The sequence below is a fragment of the Dasypus novemcinctus genome, chromosome 9 (genome assembly GCF_030445035.2).
Source record: "Dasypus novemcinctus isolate mDasNov1 chromosome 9, mDasNov1.1.hap2, whole genome shotgun sequence".
NCBI classification, from domain to species: Eukaryota; Metazoa; Chordata; class Mammalia; order Cingulata; family Dasypodidae; genus Dasypus; species Dasypus novemcinctus.
In genome coordinates, this window is record NC_080681.1 from 77,225,765 (window position 1) to 77,241,471 (window position 15,707).

General features: G+C 48.6%; 1 protein-coding gene across 1 annotated transcript in view; it reads left to right on the top strand.

The window, feature by feature from the left end:
- Positions 1–1,880: 1,880 nt before the first annotated feature.
- Positions 1,881–15,707, top strand: part of DHCR24 (24-dehydrocholesterol reductase) — a 32,310-nt gene continuing 18,483 nt past the window's right edge. Inside the window, exons 1-5 of the mRNA XM_004467972.4 lie at positions 1,881–2,365; positions 5,752–5,907; positions 12,225–12,330; positions 13,034–13,152; positions 15,443–15,706. Coding sequence (XP_004468029.1) covers positions 2,135–2,365; positions 5,752–5,907; positions 12,225–12,330; positions 13,034–13,152; positions 15,443–15,706 — 876 coding nt within the window. The 5' untranslated portion in view covers positions 1,881–2,134. The remainder of the gene's footprint in view (positions 2,366–5,751; positions 5,908–12,224; positions 12,331–13,033; positions 13,153–15,442; position 15,707) is intronic.

Sequence of the window (15,707 nt, forward strand, 5' to 3'; positions counted from 1 at the left end):
TTAAAATTCTACCTTCCAGATTACCTCATACCCCAACAAGACTCAGAATAGTTAAACTTTAAAGCAAAGCCACCTCTAACAGGTCCAACATTTGAATGCGTCCAGGACCAGGGGGAAGGTATTTTCCATATTGGTTCCCCTCTTTACACTTCAGTTGCCCCTTCTTGACTGGAACACCTAGAAATACAATGCGAGATACATCTGTAATTTTTAATTTTCTAGTCATCACCTTAAAAAAAAAAAAGTAGGTGGAACTAATTTTTAAAAATAATATATTCTATTTAACCCCATATATCAAAATATTACATTTTGCGTAAATTGTGGGTATGTGTAATATTACATCTGCACGTACAGTGATATGTAAGGATTCAAGTAACCACACCTCAAATTAGGATTACACTTCAACATGTCATTAGTATAAAAGTTAATGAAATATTTTCTCTTTTTTTTTGTACAAAGTCTTTGAAATCCAGTATGTGTTTTCCACATAAGTTACATCTCAACTTGGATTAGCCACATGCCTGTAGCTCGTAGCTATCCTATTAGACAGTAGAGGTCTAGACTACTGATTTTTGAAGCTCAATGCCAACAGTCTCTCTGTATTTGGACTTCGATGAATATCTGAGCCTCTGCCTATATTCCTCTCACTCATTCATTTGTTTTACAAACACTGTAATGTCTATTATGCATCAAGCAGCATGCTAGAAGCTGGAAACACAAAAGTGAACAAGACATTGTATGCCCTAAAGCTCAGACTGTAGGGGTGAGAGACACATAAAGAAACATTATTAAATAATATGAAAGAAACTTGACACAGATACACACTATTTATGAGTGCCCAAAGGGGCAGGGACATGCATAAGTGCAGTTTTAAAGAAGGTGGCTGGGAGCTGGCTTCCAAGACTGTAAGGTTAGCTCTGTGAAAAGGATGGTAAAGGCATTCCTGAGAGGCCAACTTGAGCCACTCACTGACAGGAGGGATAGCCGGGGTGTGGGAACCTCCTAAGAGTACCTGTGGAGCAAGGGTGACAGGAGGGGAGCTGGAAGGGCCAGGCAATGCAGACCTGGTACATTCTTTGACTCACGAAACAGAACTTCTAGCACACTTTCTAGAATTTCACAAGAGTCGACAGTTTCTCAATAGACTCTAGGTGACCTGTCAATGGCTCTGGATTTAACCTCCTGCAGCCATGACAGAAGGGCCATGTGTTTGGCTCACCACTCTATCCCCAGGGCCTGCCAACAGTGCCTGGCACAGAATGGGCACCAGAGGGTTTTGAATGCCTGTTAATTCGCTTTATTCTTTCCCCTCGAATCCTCCTCATCCACCTCAGAGAAGCAGACACAGGAAGGGTACCAACCACAGGCTCCGTGCTTCACAAGTCCTTTGGAGATCACCCACAGGTCTCCTTTCGGGGCTGTTTCCTCGTCTATAAAATGCGGTTAACAACTATCAACTGCCCAGGACTGCTCTGCGGCTCGACTTAATTTATGGAACGCGCCTGGAAAGATGAGACGGCGCATCCCGCGGCCTCCTGGCACGGAGTGACACCACCCGCCGGGGTGGAGGTCGGACTTCCACACTTCCAGACCCAGAGCGATCTTCAGGTGCGGCCGTGGGGCGCCCTCCCTCTCGGGAGGTGACCCAACGCGTGGCCGCTTAACGCGCCTGTCCCCCGAGCACCATCTCAGGAGGGAACCCCGACTCCCAAATGCCGGCGCGCCTGGCAGCCCCCTGGCGCATGGGAGCGCAATTGACCCCACCACCACCCGCGTCCGCTGCCACTCCCACCGCACGCGTTGGCGACGAGGAGGGGGTGGAGCGGGCTGACCCCCACAGCCAATAAAAGCCGCAGGTTCCTGGTCCGATCCCCGCCGCGGCTCCCCATTGGTCGCCGCCCGGGTCTCGGCCCACCGAACCTTTGCGACCCGAGCCAATCGCGAGCCGGGGAGGCGACCCCCACCCCCACCCCCCATCCCCCCACCCCACCCCACACCTGGGCTCCCGGGGGGCTGGCGGCTGCAGTTGGCGCAGGCCAGGCGCCGAGCGGGTGGCGGTGGCAGGCGGCACGAGGCGGCGCCTCCTTCTCCACACGGCACGCCGCATCCCCGAGGCCGCTGGCCCAGCCGCGCGATGGAGCCCGCGGTATCCCTGGCCGTGTGCGCGCTGCTCTTCCTGCTGTGGATCCGCGTGAAGGGGCTGGAGTTCGTGCTCATCCACCAGCGCTGGGTGTTCGTGTGCCTCTTCCTCCTGCCGCTCTCGCTCATCTTCGACATCTACTACTCCGTGCGCGCCTGGGTGGTGGTCCAGCTCAGCAGCGCGCCGCGGCTGCACGAGCAGCGCGTGCGGGACATCCAGAAGCAGGTGAGCGCGCCCGGCCGGCCTCGAGGGGCTAGCGGGAGGTGGGGCGTGTGCGTTCCTAGCGGTGCGCGAGGCCACAGGTGGAGAGCGCCGCGGGACCAGAACCCGCCCAGGAGGCCAGACTGCACGGAGGAGGGGTGTTTCCGGATGATCTGAACTAAAAACATGGTGATGGGGGGGAGGGAGCCCCCAGGAGAGGGAGCGAAAGACGTGGAGGCGTTGAAGGGACAAAACATTTCCCAGATGTTTATGGAGTGCCTACTGTGTGCAGAGAATCCTGGTCAAGGAGATGAGCAGTGTACACGAAACCATCACGAGACCCGGAGCGGGAAAAGTTGAGAAGAGGGGAGGCTTCCCGGAGGGGGAACTGGGTCCGAAGATTGGCAGTGGGAGGAATGAGGGGAACAGGTGTGTCAGGTGGATGGCCCCGGGGGAGCAGAGGCCGGGGAGGAGAAAAACTGTGCAGGGCAGGTAGGTGGGGAGCTTGGAAAGTCAGTTTGGAGTCAGGTTGGGGAGGAGCCTTGAGGTCTGATGAAGGAGTTTGGAGTTTATTCTGTAGCAGGAAGGAGCTTTTGAGACTTTTATAACAGAGGACCAAAGTGAGGAGGTAGAGCCCAGCGTGAGGAGCCTCCCAGCCTCTGGTGGTGGGGTGCTCACTCCTTGACAAACCTCCTAGTAACTGCCCCTGCCCCTGTGTGGGTCTCCACAGAGCCAGGACCCTGTTGGGGCTCAGGGTAGAGCCTCCTCCTACACATTCCCCCACTGGCCCAGGCATCCGGCCCCGGCCAGGGCAGTTTTCTTGGCTCCCTCTGATCCTCCTTGCATTCCTCTCAGTGGCGTCAGGTTGCAAAGAGTTTGTTTCCTGCTGTCACCTTGCCACAGGTGTAGCATCCTCCATGTTCTGTTTGCTTCAAGCGAGAGCGTGAAGATGGATGCAGAGTGATGTCCCCACGAGGGCAGGGGCAGGACCTTGGGCCAGGCAGGAGAAAGCAGTGTCTGGAAATGCTTTGCGTGGGCTGCCTGAGTTTTGCTGGTCACGGCCATGGTTCCAGAGTACCCTTTCCCTGTGCCCTCTTCCCTGGCTCTCTCCACATTGTGTTCAGAGTCTCCATCGACCTGCTTGTCTCCCCTCATCAGACTCTGAGCTCCTTGAGGACAGGAGCTGTGTCCCACTCACCCCTGGCCCATGAACTCTTAACCTAAACCAAACTGGGGGGCTCGTGGTGGACAGCAGAGGACAAGGGGCCCAGGGTATCACCTGTCATCCTCATGGCCACGAGGGACCAGCCCACTGCCCTGGACCTGCTGTGTGTCACACTCTGCCATGGGGACATCTGCTTTTCCCCCAATCCTTACAATAGCCCTGGTAGGTCTTACACCTGTTTTGCAGGTGGGAAAAACTAAGGCTCAGACTGTAAGCCGTATGTCCTAGGTGACATAGCTGGTAAACAGGAGTTTAGAGGTAGCGTTTCAGAGCCCTACCTCTAACATTTCTTTCCCATCCCTTTCCATTCCATCTTGTGGGTCTGGCTACCTTGCCTTCCATCTGATCTGTTGTAATAACTGCCTGATCAGTTGCCCTAATTCTAGGCCCTTCCCACTTCTCCTTGGCCTCCATATAGTCACAAGAGTGATTTTCCCATGCCATGGCTTCCTTGCCAAGAATCTTGGTCAGCTCCCATCAAGATCCAATGTTTCAGGCTTTGCGACTTCCAACGTCACTTCCTGTGGCCTGCCCTCCGGCCAGAATGCCCACCCCTCACCCCCATCCCGTTCCTTCACACCCCTGAGCTTGCTTCAAGTGCAGGCCTTAGAGTTAGGCAGGGGGCGAGGGCTGGGTCACCGAATCCCACCTCTCATCCCTTCACCCCCAGCCCTCAGGGATCCCTTCCTCAGTCACCTCCCCCCTCTGCTTGAACACCTCCCAGGATGGGGAGTCCATCACTTCATGTGGCACCCTGAGCTCTGATGGTAGGAAAGTCCTTCCTCATGCTAAGCTGTCCACCCAACCAGCTCAAATGTGGCTTCTCCAGGAGGCATGGCCAGTATTTGACAGGACTCTTGGTTGCACATGATAGAAATGTACCTCAAACTGGCGTGAACAAAAAGGAACTTTTATTAGCCCAGGCACCTGAAAAGTCCAGGAATAAAGCTGGCCCAGGCCTGGCTGGATCCAGGGTCCCTTCTCCCCATTGCCATCTCCCCATCCATCTGCCATCTCTTGGTTCTGCTTTTCTCTGGACTGGCTTCATTTTCAGGGAGGCCGCATCCCCACAGAGGCCCCAGCAGCTTTCAACTTACCTCCAACTGGCTTAGCAACCCCAGTAGAGGGAGTGGGCCTCTCCAAGAAGTGGCTGCATTGGCCTGACTTTGGTCTTGGTCCCATCCATGAACCTGTCACCTTAACCAGCAGGATGGGATCAGACCTAGGTCATGTGCCTACCTCCTGGAACTGGAGTAGAATCAGCCTCACATAGGGCAAGGGAAAATGGGATTGCAGGAAGCAGATGAAGAGTAAAGATGGTAGCAGGTCACAACAGCAGCCAGCCACCTCCCTGCTCTGGCCCATCTCAGCAGGAAGGGAATGTTTCTTCCTGTGTTCCTGGTGGGCTTGTCAATTCCTGGGCTATTTATTCTATTTTGTGCTCTGGTCTGTTATAATTGAAGTTTTGCAAATGCAGTTCCTCCTGCCCCTTCTCTCTTCTCTCCCTTTCAAAATGATATATCAGTAATGTGGGTGAACGCTTGGCACATTCTAAACCTCAGTAAGTGTCAACTGTTGTTCTCTTGACTGTTAATACAAGCCCATCTCTCCTCCCAGACTTGACGTGGAAGTTTCTTCCACAAATCAAAAATCAGATAGTCCTGGCTGTGAATCTGGGCTCTGCTGTTCAGCAGGTGTGTGACCTTGGGCACATTATTTTGCTTCTCAGTTTCCTCCTCTGTGAAAGGAGGTGGTTATCTCAACCTCCTGGGATTGTGAGAATTAAATGAGATAATAGGCACCTGGCACAGTGGGGACATCCAGGTAATGATGAACATTTTTTTTTGTTGCTATGATTGCCATTATAGAACCTTTCTGGAACTTCCCAGTTAGAATTAATGCTTCCAAAACACTTTGCTCCTGTATTCTAACTCTGTCTTCATTCTGCTTTATGGTGTAGGAACATGTCAGCTTTTCTTTCACTCTCACCAGCCATGGTGCGCTCAGACAACAGGGCAAGCAGACTTTTTCATCATCCTCTTCCTTCCAGGCTGGGAAGGATGCAGGGGCCCAGTAAATGTTTACTGACAAGCTCAGGCATCTTCCCCGGTTTCCTCTCCCTGGAAGCAGGGCTGTGAGCTGCTCTGGGGATCCCTGGCTCAGCCTTTGCCCGCCCCGGTTGCAGGTGCGGGAATGGAAGGAGCAGGGCAGCAAGACCTTCATGTGCACAGGGCGCCCCGGCTGGCTCACGGTCTCACTGCGAGTCGGGAAGTACAAGAAGACACACAAGAACATCATGATCAACCTCATGGACATCCTGGAAGTAGATACCAAGAAACAGGTGAGAGCGGCACCGTTCCCTGCGCCCTGCCCCCTTCTCGCCCCTGGTGGAAGTGACTCGCAGGGAGATGGTTTTAGTCAAGGCCACTTCTGGAGTGGGTGGGACAGGGGCCCATGGTCATCAGGGAAAGCTCTGTCTACTTTGCCATCCTCCAAAGCCTCACAGCTATCAAGGGAGCTTGACCATAGCCCCATTTCACAGGCAGGCAAACTGAGAGCTCAGGGGCATTCTTTGATGGTCTGTAGTTCCATACACAGTCAGGGATGGGGAGATCATGCTTAATTTGAGAGACAAAAGGGGACCTATATCCGGATGTCTTCCCAGTAAGGCAGCAAGCTGGTAGGAAAAGGGCTACAAAAGAGGCCGGGGGCGGTGGCCATTGTTACAAGTTTCCTGGAGACCCAAGCTTCTTTTTTTTTTTTCCAGATTTATTTTTTATTTATTTCTCTCCCCTTCCCCACCCTCCCCCCCTCAGTTGTCTGCTCTCTGTGTCCATTTGCTGTGTGTTCCTCTGTGTCCGCTTATATTCTTGTCAGCGGTGCTGGGAATATGTCTCTTTTTGTTGCGTCATCTTGCTCTATCAGCTCTCTGTGTGTGCGGCACCATTCCTGGGCAGGCCGTGCTTTTTTTGCCCTGGGCGGCTCTCCTTATGGGGCACACTCTTTGCGTGTGGGGCTCCCCTATGCTGGGGACACCCCTACGTGGCATGGCACTCCTTGTGTGCGTCAGCACTGCACATGGGCCAGCTCATCACACAGGTCAGGAGGCCCTGGGTTTGAACCCTGCATCTCCCATGTGGTAGGCGGACACGCTATCCGTTGAGCGAAATCCACTTCTCCCAAGCTTCTAATAGCCGTAGAAATGTGCATTCTCTTTGGCCCATCTAGTAATTCTAGAACCTGACTTAAGGAAAAAGGAAATAAACCTACATACAATCAAAGATACATACATAACACAGGAAACAATGGTATCACAGTTTTATTTCTAATTAAGGATAATGCAATATCCAATAATGAGGAGTCATTAAATGTAGTCTATCCACATGGTGGCATTTTGTTGTTGGGAGATCTTGACTAAGTTACTTAATCTCTCTGGAACTTTTTTAAAAACAGCTTTATTGAGGTATACTTAACATATAATAAATACACTGCACATATTTAAAGTATACAATTTGACAGTAAGTTTTGACATCTGTTTGTACCTGTGAATCCATTAGCATACCCATGACAATGAACTAATGAACTTACCCATCGCCCCCACGTTTCCTCCCGCTTCTTTGTAATACCCCCCTCCCCGTCCCTCATTCCTCATCTCCTGGCAAACGACTATCTGCTTTCTGTCCCTATAGATGAGTTTGCATTTAGTTTTGTATAAATGGATTTATGCACTATGTACTCCTTTTGTGTTGGCTTCTTTCACTCAACCTAGTTGCTCTGAGATTTATCCATGTTGAGAGATGTAATCATGTATTTTCATTTTTTTTTTTTGCTAGATAGTATTTCATCGTATGTATATATAAGAGTTTATTCATTACCTTATTGACAAACAGTTGAGTTGTTTCCAGTTTTGGGCTATTACAAACAAAAGCTGCTAAGAATATTTGTGTACAAGACTTTATATGGAAATATATTTTCATTTCTCTTTGATAAATATCTGGGAGTGGAATAGCTGGATTATATGGTAGGTGTATGTTAACTTTTTAAGAAACTGCCAGCCTGTTTTCCAAAGTGATTGCACCATTTTACATTTCCACTAACGATGCATGAGAGTTCCATTGCTCTCCATCCTTGTAAATTTGATATGGTTGGTCTTTTTTTTATTTTAGCCATTCTAATAGTTGTGTAAGTTGTGATTTTAATTGTATTTCCCTAATGACTAATGATGTTGAGCATATTTTTATGTGCATTTTGGCCATTTTGAGTATCTTGTTAGGTGAAATGCCTGTTTAAATCTTTTGCCAATTTTTTTATTGGATTGTTTGTTTTCTCCTTATATATTATGGATACAAGTTCTTTATTAGATACATGATCTGCAGATATTTTTCCCTAAGCTATGGCTTGTCTTTCAAAAAGGAGTTTTTAATTTTGGTGTATTAATGTCTTCTTTATAGATAATGCTTCCAGTGTCTTTTCTAAAAAATCTTTTGCTTACTTCAATGTCATAAAAGTTTTCTTCTATGTTTTTATTCTATAAATTTTGTAGTTTAAGGTTTTACATGTAGGACTATGATCCATTTTGAGTTCATTTTTGTATCTAGTTTAAGGTGTGGATCAAAGTTCATTTTGTTTTTTGTATATGGTTATCCAATAGTTTCAGCACCATTTGGTGAAAAGACAGTCAGTCCTCTGTCTACTGAATTTTGCCTTTGCACTTTTTAAAAAATCGGTTGTCTGTATATATATGTGGGTCAATTTCTGTACTCCTCTGTTCTTTTGATCTTTTTGGCAGACCTTATGCCAATGCCATACTGTCTTGATTACTATAGCTTAATAATAAATCCATTAGAATGTGTTGGGAAATATTCCTTCCCTTTCATTTTTCTGGAAGAGTTTGTGTGGAATTGGTATTATGTGTTTGTTCCATGTTTGTTAGAATTCACCAGTGAAATCTTCTGGGCCTAGAGTTTTCTTTGTGAGCAAGTTTCTAACTACAAACTGAATTTTTTTACTAGATAAGGGCTCTTCTGGTTATTTATTCTTGGGTGAGCTTTGACAGTTTTTGTTTCTCAAGGAATTGGGTCCTTTTCACTGAGTTGTCTAATTTATTGACATAAAGTTGTCCATAATATTTTCTTAGATTTTTTTTTTTAAGAAATAATTTTTAAAAAGATTTATTTATCCCCCCCTCCCCGCCCCCCCATGGTTCTCTTGTCTGTCTGCTGTTGTTTGCTCACCTTTTCCAGGAGGCCTCAGGAACCAAACCCGGGACTTCCCACATGGGAGGCAAGTGCCCAATGCCCAGAACCACATCCCCTCCATGGGCTGTGGCATCTGCTGGTTTGTGTGTCTGCTCGTTGCGGTGGGTGCGGCATCCAACTCATTGCAGTTGTGACGTCTAGCAGTGGGTAGCATCTAACTCATTGCCGTTGCTGTGGGCGTGGCGTCCAGCTCGTTGTGGCACGTGCGGGTGCGCATCTGGTTGTCTTCCTAAGGAGGTGCTGGGACTGGGACCAGGACCTCACTTGTTTCAGCCACATCTGCTTCCTGCTATTTGTTTTTTATTTGTCCCACTTGTTTCCTTCTTCTTTTTCCTGCCTTCTTTTGGATTGTTGAGTAGTTTTTATGATTCTATGATTTTATTTTAGCTCCTTATTGGCTTATTAGTTAAAACTCTTTGTTTTGTTATTTTAGTGGTTGCTCTAGAGTTTATAGTATACATTTTAGCTTATCACTGTCTATGTCCAAGTTATACCATTCCACGTATAGTATAAGGATTTTGTGATAATATGCTTTTGTTTCTCCTTTCCTGATCTTTCTGTTACTTTTATCATACTTTTACCTATCTTATAAAACTCACATTATTATTTTATATATTTACGTATTATATATTATTGTTTACATTTTTTGAACAATTATCTTTTAAAGGAATTTAAATAATAAGAAAAACATCTTTTGTATTCACCCAGGTAGCTACCATTTCCAGTGCTCTTCATTCTTCATTCTGTAGATTTATATTTCCATTAGGTTTCCTTTTCCTTCTACCTGAAAGACCTCCTTTAACAGTCCTTGTATATAGTGGGTTTGCTGATGATGAACCTTTGGACTTTGGTGTGTCTGCAAACATTTACTTTGCCTTCATTTCTGAAAAATATTTTCACTGGGTATGAAAATCCAGGTTGATAATTTTTCCTTTTTTTTTTGAAGATGTTTCTTCACTTTCTTCTCAGATGTACTATTTTTTTTAAGATTTATTTTTATTTATTTCTCTCCCCTTCCCCCTGTTGTCTGCTCTCTATGTCCATTCGCTGTGTGTTGTTCTGTGTCTGCTTGCATTCTTGCCAGACGGCACCAGGAATCCGTGTCTCCTTTTGTTGCGTCATCTTGCTGCGTCAGCTCTCCGTGTGTGCGGTGCCACTCATGGGTGGGCTGCACTTTTTTCACACAGGATGGGTCTCCTTGCAGGGCACACTCCTTGCATGGGGGGCACACCTTCATGGGGGGAACCCCAGCATGGCACGACACTCCTTGCGCGCAGCAGCACTGTGCCTGGGCCAGCTCACCACAAGGGCCAGGAGGCCCTGGGTATCAAACCCTGACCTCCGATGTGGTAGGCTGCCACATCCGCTTCCCTCAAATGCACTATTATGACCAAAAACCTATCATCTTAATCTCTGTTCCTTTGTATGTAACATGTTTCTTTCTCTGGCTGATTAATTCATTTGTTCGTTTGTTTGCTTGTTTATTTATTTTAACTAACTCTGGTTGATTTTAAGATTTTCTCTCTATTGCTGGTTTTGAGCAATTTGAATATCATGTGCCTTGGTATATAGTTTTTTTCTCCTCATATTGCTCATTCTTGGGGTTTATTAAGCTTCTCGAATCTGTGGAGTTATAATTTTTCACGAAATTTAGACATTTTCTAGCATTATTTCTTTAAAAAATTTTTTTTTATTCCCCCTCTTCCCTCTCCTCTCCTTTGGGGACTGCTATTACATGTCTGTTAAGCCAGTTGAAGTTCCACAGCTCAGCTCACTGATGCTTTCTTTCTTTATTTTTTATTTCCTTCTTCTCTTTGTGTCTTATTTTGAGTAGTTCTATTGCTGTGTATTCTAGTTCATTTATCTTTTCTTCTACAATGTCTAATCTGCCATTAATTCCACCCATGGTATTTCCCACCTCAGACATTGTGGTTTTCATTTCTAGATGTTTTATTTGGGTCTTGATAATATCTTTTTAATATGTTTCTACTTGAACTGTAGGTAATAATAATTGATGTGTACTGCCCTTGTTGACTAATTCTACTATCTGGGTTAGTTCTGGGTCAGTTTTGATTGACTGGTTTTCCTCATTATAAGTTTGTTTTCCTGCCTCTTTCCATGCCTGGTAACCTTTGATTGGATTCCAGACCTTGTGAATTATATCCGGCATTCCTGTAAGTCTCCTCCCACTTTGTTCTGGGATACGGTTAAACAGCATGATCTTGTTGGGTCTTTCTTTTAAGATATGTTAGGTGGGGCCAGAACAGCCTCTAGTCTAGGGCTAATTATTCTCCAGCCCTTCTGAGTACTTTACCCAATATCCTGCGAATCTTGTGGTTTTCCAGTTTGGCTCGTGGGAACAGACACTGTCCCTGCCCTGTGGGAGCCCCTTGGAATCATTCCTGGCTATTCTTTCAGGTGGTTCTCTCCCCAGTCTCGTGGACTCGCCCTGTGTGTGTGGGCTGATGGGCTCCCTGCTGGATACTTGAGGGTCACCTCTGCGCATCTCCAGCGTTTGCGCTGTGCGCCTCTCTCCTCCCTAGTACTCTGTCCTGCCACCTTGCGCCTCCTTGGTCTCCTGGGGTGCTCATCTCCTCTCCACCTCCACTGGATTCCCCCTCCCCACCTGGAGGCCTGGAAGTGCCCCAGGCATTCGGCTGTGGCTCTCAGAGCTCATCGTCCTTGGTCCTTGTTTCCTCTTTCTAGGATCCCTGGCTTTCACTGCCTGATGTCCTGTATCTCAAAAACTGCTGTTCTCAAAAAATTTATCCTTTTCTTATTGGTTGTTTTTGTTGTTGTTCAGGCAGGGTTTTAAATCCAGTTCCTATTGCTTCATGTTGGCTGGATGCAGAAAGCCACATGATGTTGTGTTACTGTGTCTGCTCAAATCATGTTTTCTAAAAATATTTAATGAAAAGGGACAGTGGTCACAGTGTAGTGTTAGATAAGCAAGTTAAGGTAGACAAGCAAGATAGGGAAGTGTGTGTGGTGGTGGTGGCACTGAAACATACCAAGCGGCAATATAGATGTGCTTGAGGGAAAAAAGTTAAAAAAAAAAATAGACTCCAGTATTAACATTGGCAGCTCTGAAGAACCAAGGTGGATGATTTTTGTTTCCTTCATGTATGCTGTAGCTTCTAGCTCAATGAGTATTTCTTCTATACTCTGGGGGAAAAATAAACTAGATGTTAAGCATGAAGTTATTTGAAAGTTAAGCACTAGTGAGCACAGAGCCAGAAATCACCGGCCCTGTTATTACAGGGATGTCACGTCCTAGAAGGAGCCCAGAAAGGCCGCGCTGAGTGTTTGGAAAGGTTTGGGGCAAAAACGTCTGCCCGCAGGAGCCCCTGCCAGGCTGGCAGCCTCCGTGTGACCCAGGGTCTCTCTGCTGTGTCCACAGATTGTCCGTGTGGAGCCCTTGGTGACCATGGGTCAGGTGACGGCCCTGCTGACCTCCATCGGCTGGACCCTGCCCGTGTTGCCCGAGCTCGATGACCTCACAGTGGGTGAGGACTCTGTGGTACCTTGGGGCAAGGCGAGCAGAGCTGGAGGGACCCCGACCCCACCTTCCCGCCAGTTCCAACCTTGACAGGTGTCACCCAGCTCCAGCGACTGGGTGCTCACCGCCTACCATTCCATCTCAGAACGGCTCAAGTTACCGGAAAGCACTTTTTAATGTTTAGCTTGAATCCTCTTCCACGGGACATACGTCCAGGGCTCCTAATTCTACTGTACGAAACACAGAATGCGTCTCATCTCTTCCCTTCCGCAGGATGCATGAACCTGAAAGCCTCTTTTCCCGGGGAGACACCTTTGGTTCCATTAACAATTTTCGTAGGACATGGTCTCCTTCCACCCGCCCAACCCCCCTCTTGGTTAAGGTTCCTCGTAACATGAATGCAGCAATGTTCTGGGTTGGGTTTGGCCAAAGCTGCGTCTGTGAGCACCCTGACAGGGTCTCTCCACCCCCCCTCCCCAGGCAAGCCCTCAGGCCCCTACCCCAGGCCCTCCTCTCCTCTCCCTCTCTCCAGATGGACAGGAGTGGGAACTCTTCCCCAAGTCAACAGCCCCATTTCTTCCAGCCCTGCCCAGCCTCCCTTGTGCTGTGAGGCTGTGAGCGCCCCCAACTCCATGAGGTGCCATTTACCCAAGCCCCCCCCCCACCCTGCACCCCGCAGCTCTCCCTGGCTAACGCATTTGTCCCTGCAGGGGGCCTGATCATGGGCACAGGCATCGAGTCGTCATCGCACAAGTATGGCCTGTTCCAGCACATCTGCACAGCCTACGAGCTGGTCCTGGCCGATGGCAGCTTTGTGCGCTGCACGCCGGTGAGTTCAGAGACCGGGGCGGGGGGCGTGTCCACACCAGCTTGCCCTGGGCATCTGGGATCCCAGGGAGGGGAAGGGACTCCCCTGGGGATGCTGCATTTCAGATGCTTCAGGGATAAGTTCAACACCTGTTCAGTCTGCATCTCTATCCACAGTAACAACTTACATAGCCCCTTTTCCTTATATGTGCTCAGGCACTGTTGTAAACTGCTGGAAAGGCTTAATTATCTATAAACAGGTTTTATATAAATGCATTTACTCCTTTAACAACCTTATGAGATAGGCACTATTATTAATACCATTTTACAGATTGAAAAGTAAAGCAGCACAGCATGGTAAACAAGTCCATGGTCACACAGCTAGTAAGTGACTGAATTGGGATTCAAACCCGGGTAACCTGACTCCCAGATCCAAGCCACTGATGACACCATCCTGCCTCTCAATGGGAAGGCAGGCCTCAGCATCAAAGCTCTGGGTCAGATGTTATACCTGTTTAGGAGAAATAAAAGGCAATTTTACCAACAAAGTGGGCCACCAACCCTGATGGCTTTTTACCCTAGGAAGCGGGCCAGGGTGAAAACTTTGGATAAACTCTGATCCATGTAGCTTATTCCAGGGTCCCCAGAGTTGTGGCCTCACAGAAGAGAGTCCAGGGAAGGACTCCGGGCTTGGGGACCTTGGTCTGGATTGAGAGACCCCTCTCAGGATTCACATCAACTCAACATGGTTCCCTAACCACTGGCAGGGGCTCTGCCTTCTACTGTGTTCTTTATCAGTGGAGAAAGGAGACGCTGTAGGAAATGTCCCCCTCCCCTCCCAGAGGCCCTGGCCCCCCAGGTGGAGCCTGCTTACTGCGGCTCTAACTAGGTGGTGGTCCAGGTGGGGGATGAGGCTGCCCGTCCTGCTGTCCCGGGGCTTCCTCTGGCCTCAGCTCCCCCACCCACCACCAAGACAGGCCTGGACTTTCCCAAAAGGAGAGTCATTAAAATCAAAGCATCTGAGTTGGTCTAACCAACAACAACAACAAAGAACTACGGTTGGGAACATTTACAGAGCCAGGCGAGGCGGGGGTAGGGGGGCTGGGTTGGGAGTGAGGGGACCTCCCTGGGCCGGGCCATGCTGCCACTGGCTTTCTGGGACTCCCTGGGGGAGTCCTGGCCTCTTTTGGAGCCTCGCTTTTCTTACCAGCCACATGGGAATGCTGATGCGCTCTCTCCCTTTTGCTTTTTGGGGATTGGGGCTGGGGGTGGGGGATTACACAAGCTAATGGACCAGAGAAAATTTTGTCAATTTTAGTAATAGCCCAGGTAGAAGAAGACGTTTTATTTTTTTTGTATGTTTTTTGTTTACTTTTAAAAGATATATAGATCACACAAAATGTTACATTAAAAATTATAGGAGGTTCCCCTATGCCCCACTCCCCACACCCCCCACTCCTCCCACGTCAACAACCTCTTTCATCACTGTGGCACATTCATTGCATTTGGTGAATATATTTTGAAACACTGCTACACCACATGGATTATAGTTTACACTCTCCCCCAGTCCATTCAGTGGGTTATGGCAGGATATATAATGTCCTGCATTTGTCCCTGCAGTATCATTCAGGACTAAGCCAAGTCCTGAAAATGCCCCCTTCTCACACCTTTTTCTCCCTCCCTGCCCTCAGCAACTCCCGTGGCCATTGTCTCCACATCAGTGATACAGTTTCTCCCACTGCTAGAGTCACAGTAAATCCATAGTAGAACACCAGTAAGTCCACTCTAATCCATTTTTCATTCTCCATCCTGAGGACCCTGGGATGGCGATGCCCACTCCACCTCTCAGTTGAGAGGGGGCTTCGATCCCGGTGGGAGACGTGTTAATGTTGCCTAGTTACACGGATGTGCAGTAGGGGTTCAGCCCTTTTTCTTAGCCTCACCTGGGACCCCAGCCCATTAGTCCCCCATTTTGGGTCTGGTTGTGGCCTCTTCTGGGTAGCCTGTAGCTGGGGGGCTGTGCCTAGGTGGAGAAGGGAGGGTGCTCCCTGGGTGATCCTTCCCTACATAAGGTCAAATGTGTTGAAGCTTCAGAGGTACCCCAGTGACACAGAAGGGAAAACCGAGGCCCGGAAGGAATAGCTTGTAAAGTTCCTTGTTGGGGTTTACGCAGTGAGACAGCAACACCGTGCGAACTTAGCCTGGGCCTCCTGACCCCTGGGCGACATGTTCTGCTGAACACCGCGTCAACCAAGTGATGCAACGTGGGGTCAGGGTTCGAGTCCTCAGCCTGTGTCCGCTCTGTCTCACAGTCTGAAAACTCAGACCTGTTCTACGCTGTGCCCTGGTCCTGTGGGACCCTGGGGTTCCTGGTGACTGCCGAGATCCGCATCATCCCCGCCAAGAAGTACGTCAGGCTGCGGTTTGAGCCGGTGCACGGCCTGGAGGATATCTGTGAGAAGTTTGCCCGCGAGTCCCGGCGCCCGGAGAACCACTTCGTGGAAGGGCTGCTCTACTCCCTGGATGAGGCCGTCATCATGACGGGGGTCATGACGGACGAAGCCGAGCCCAGCAAGG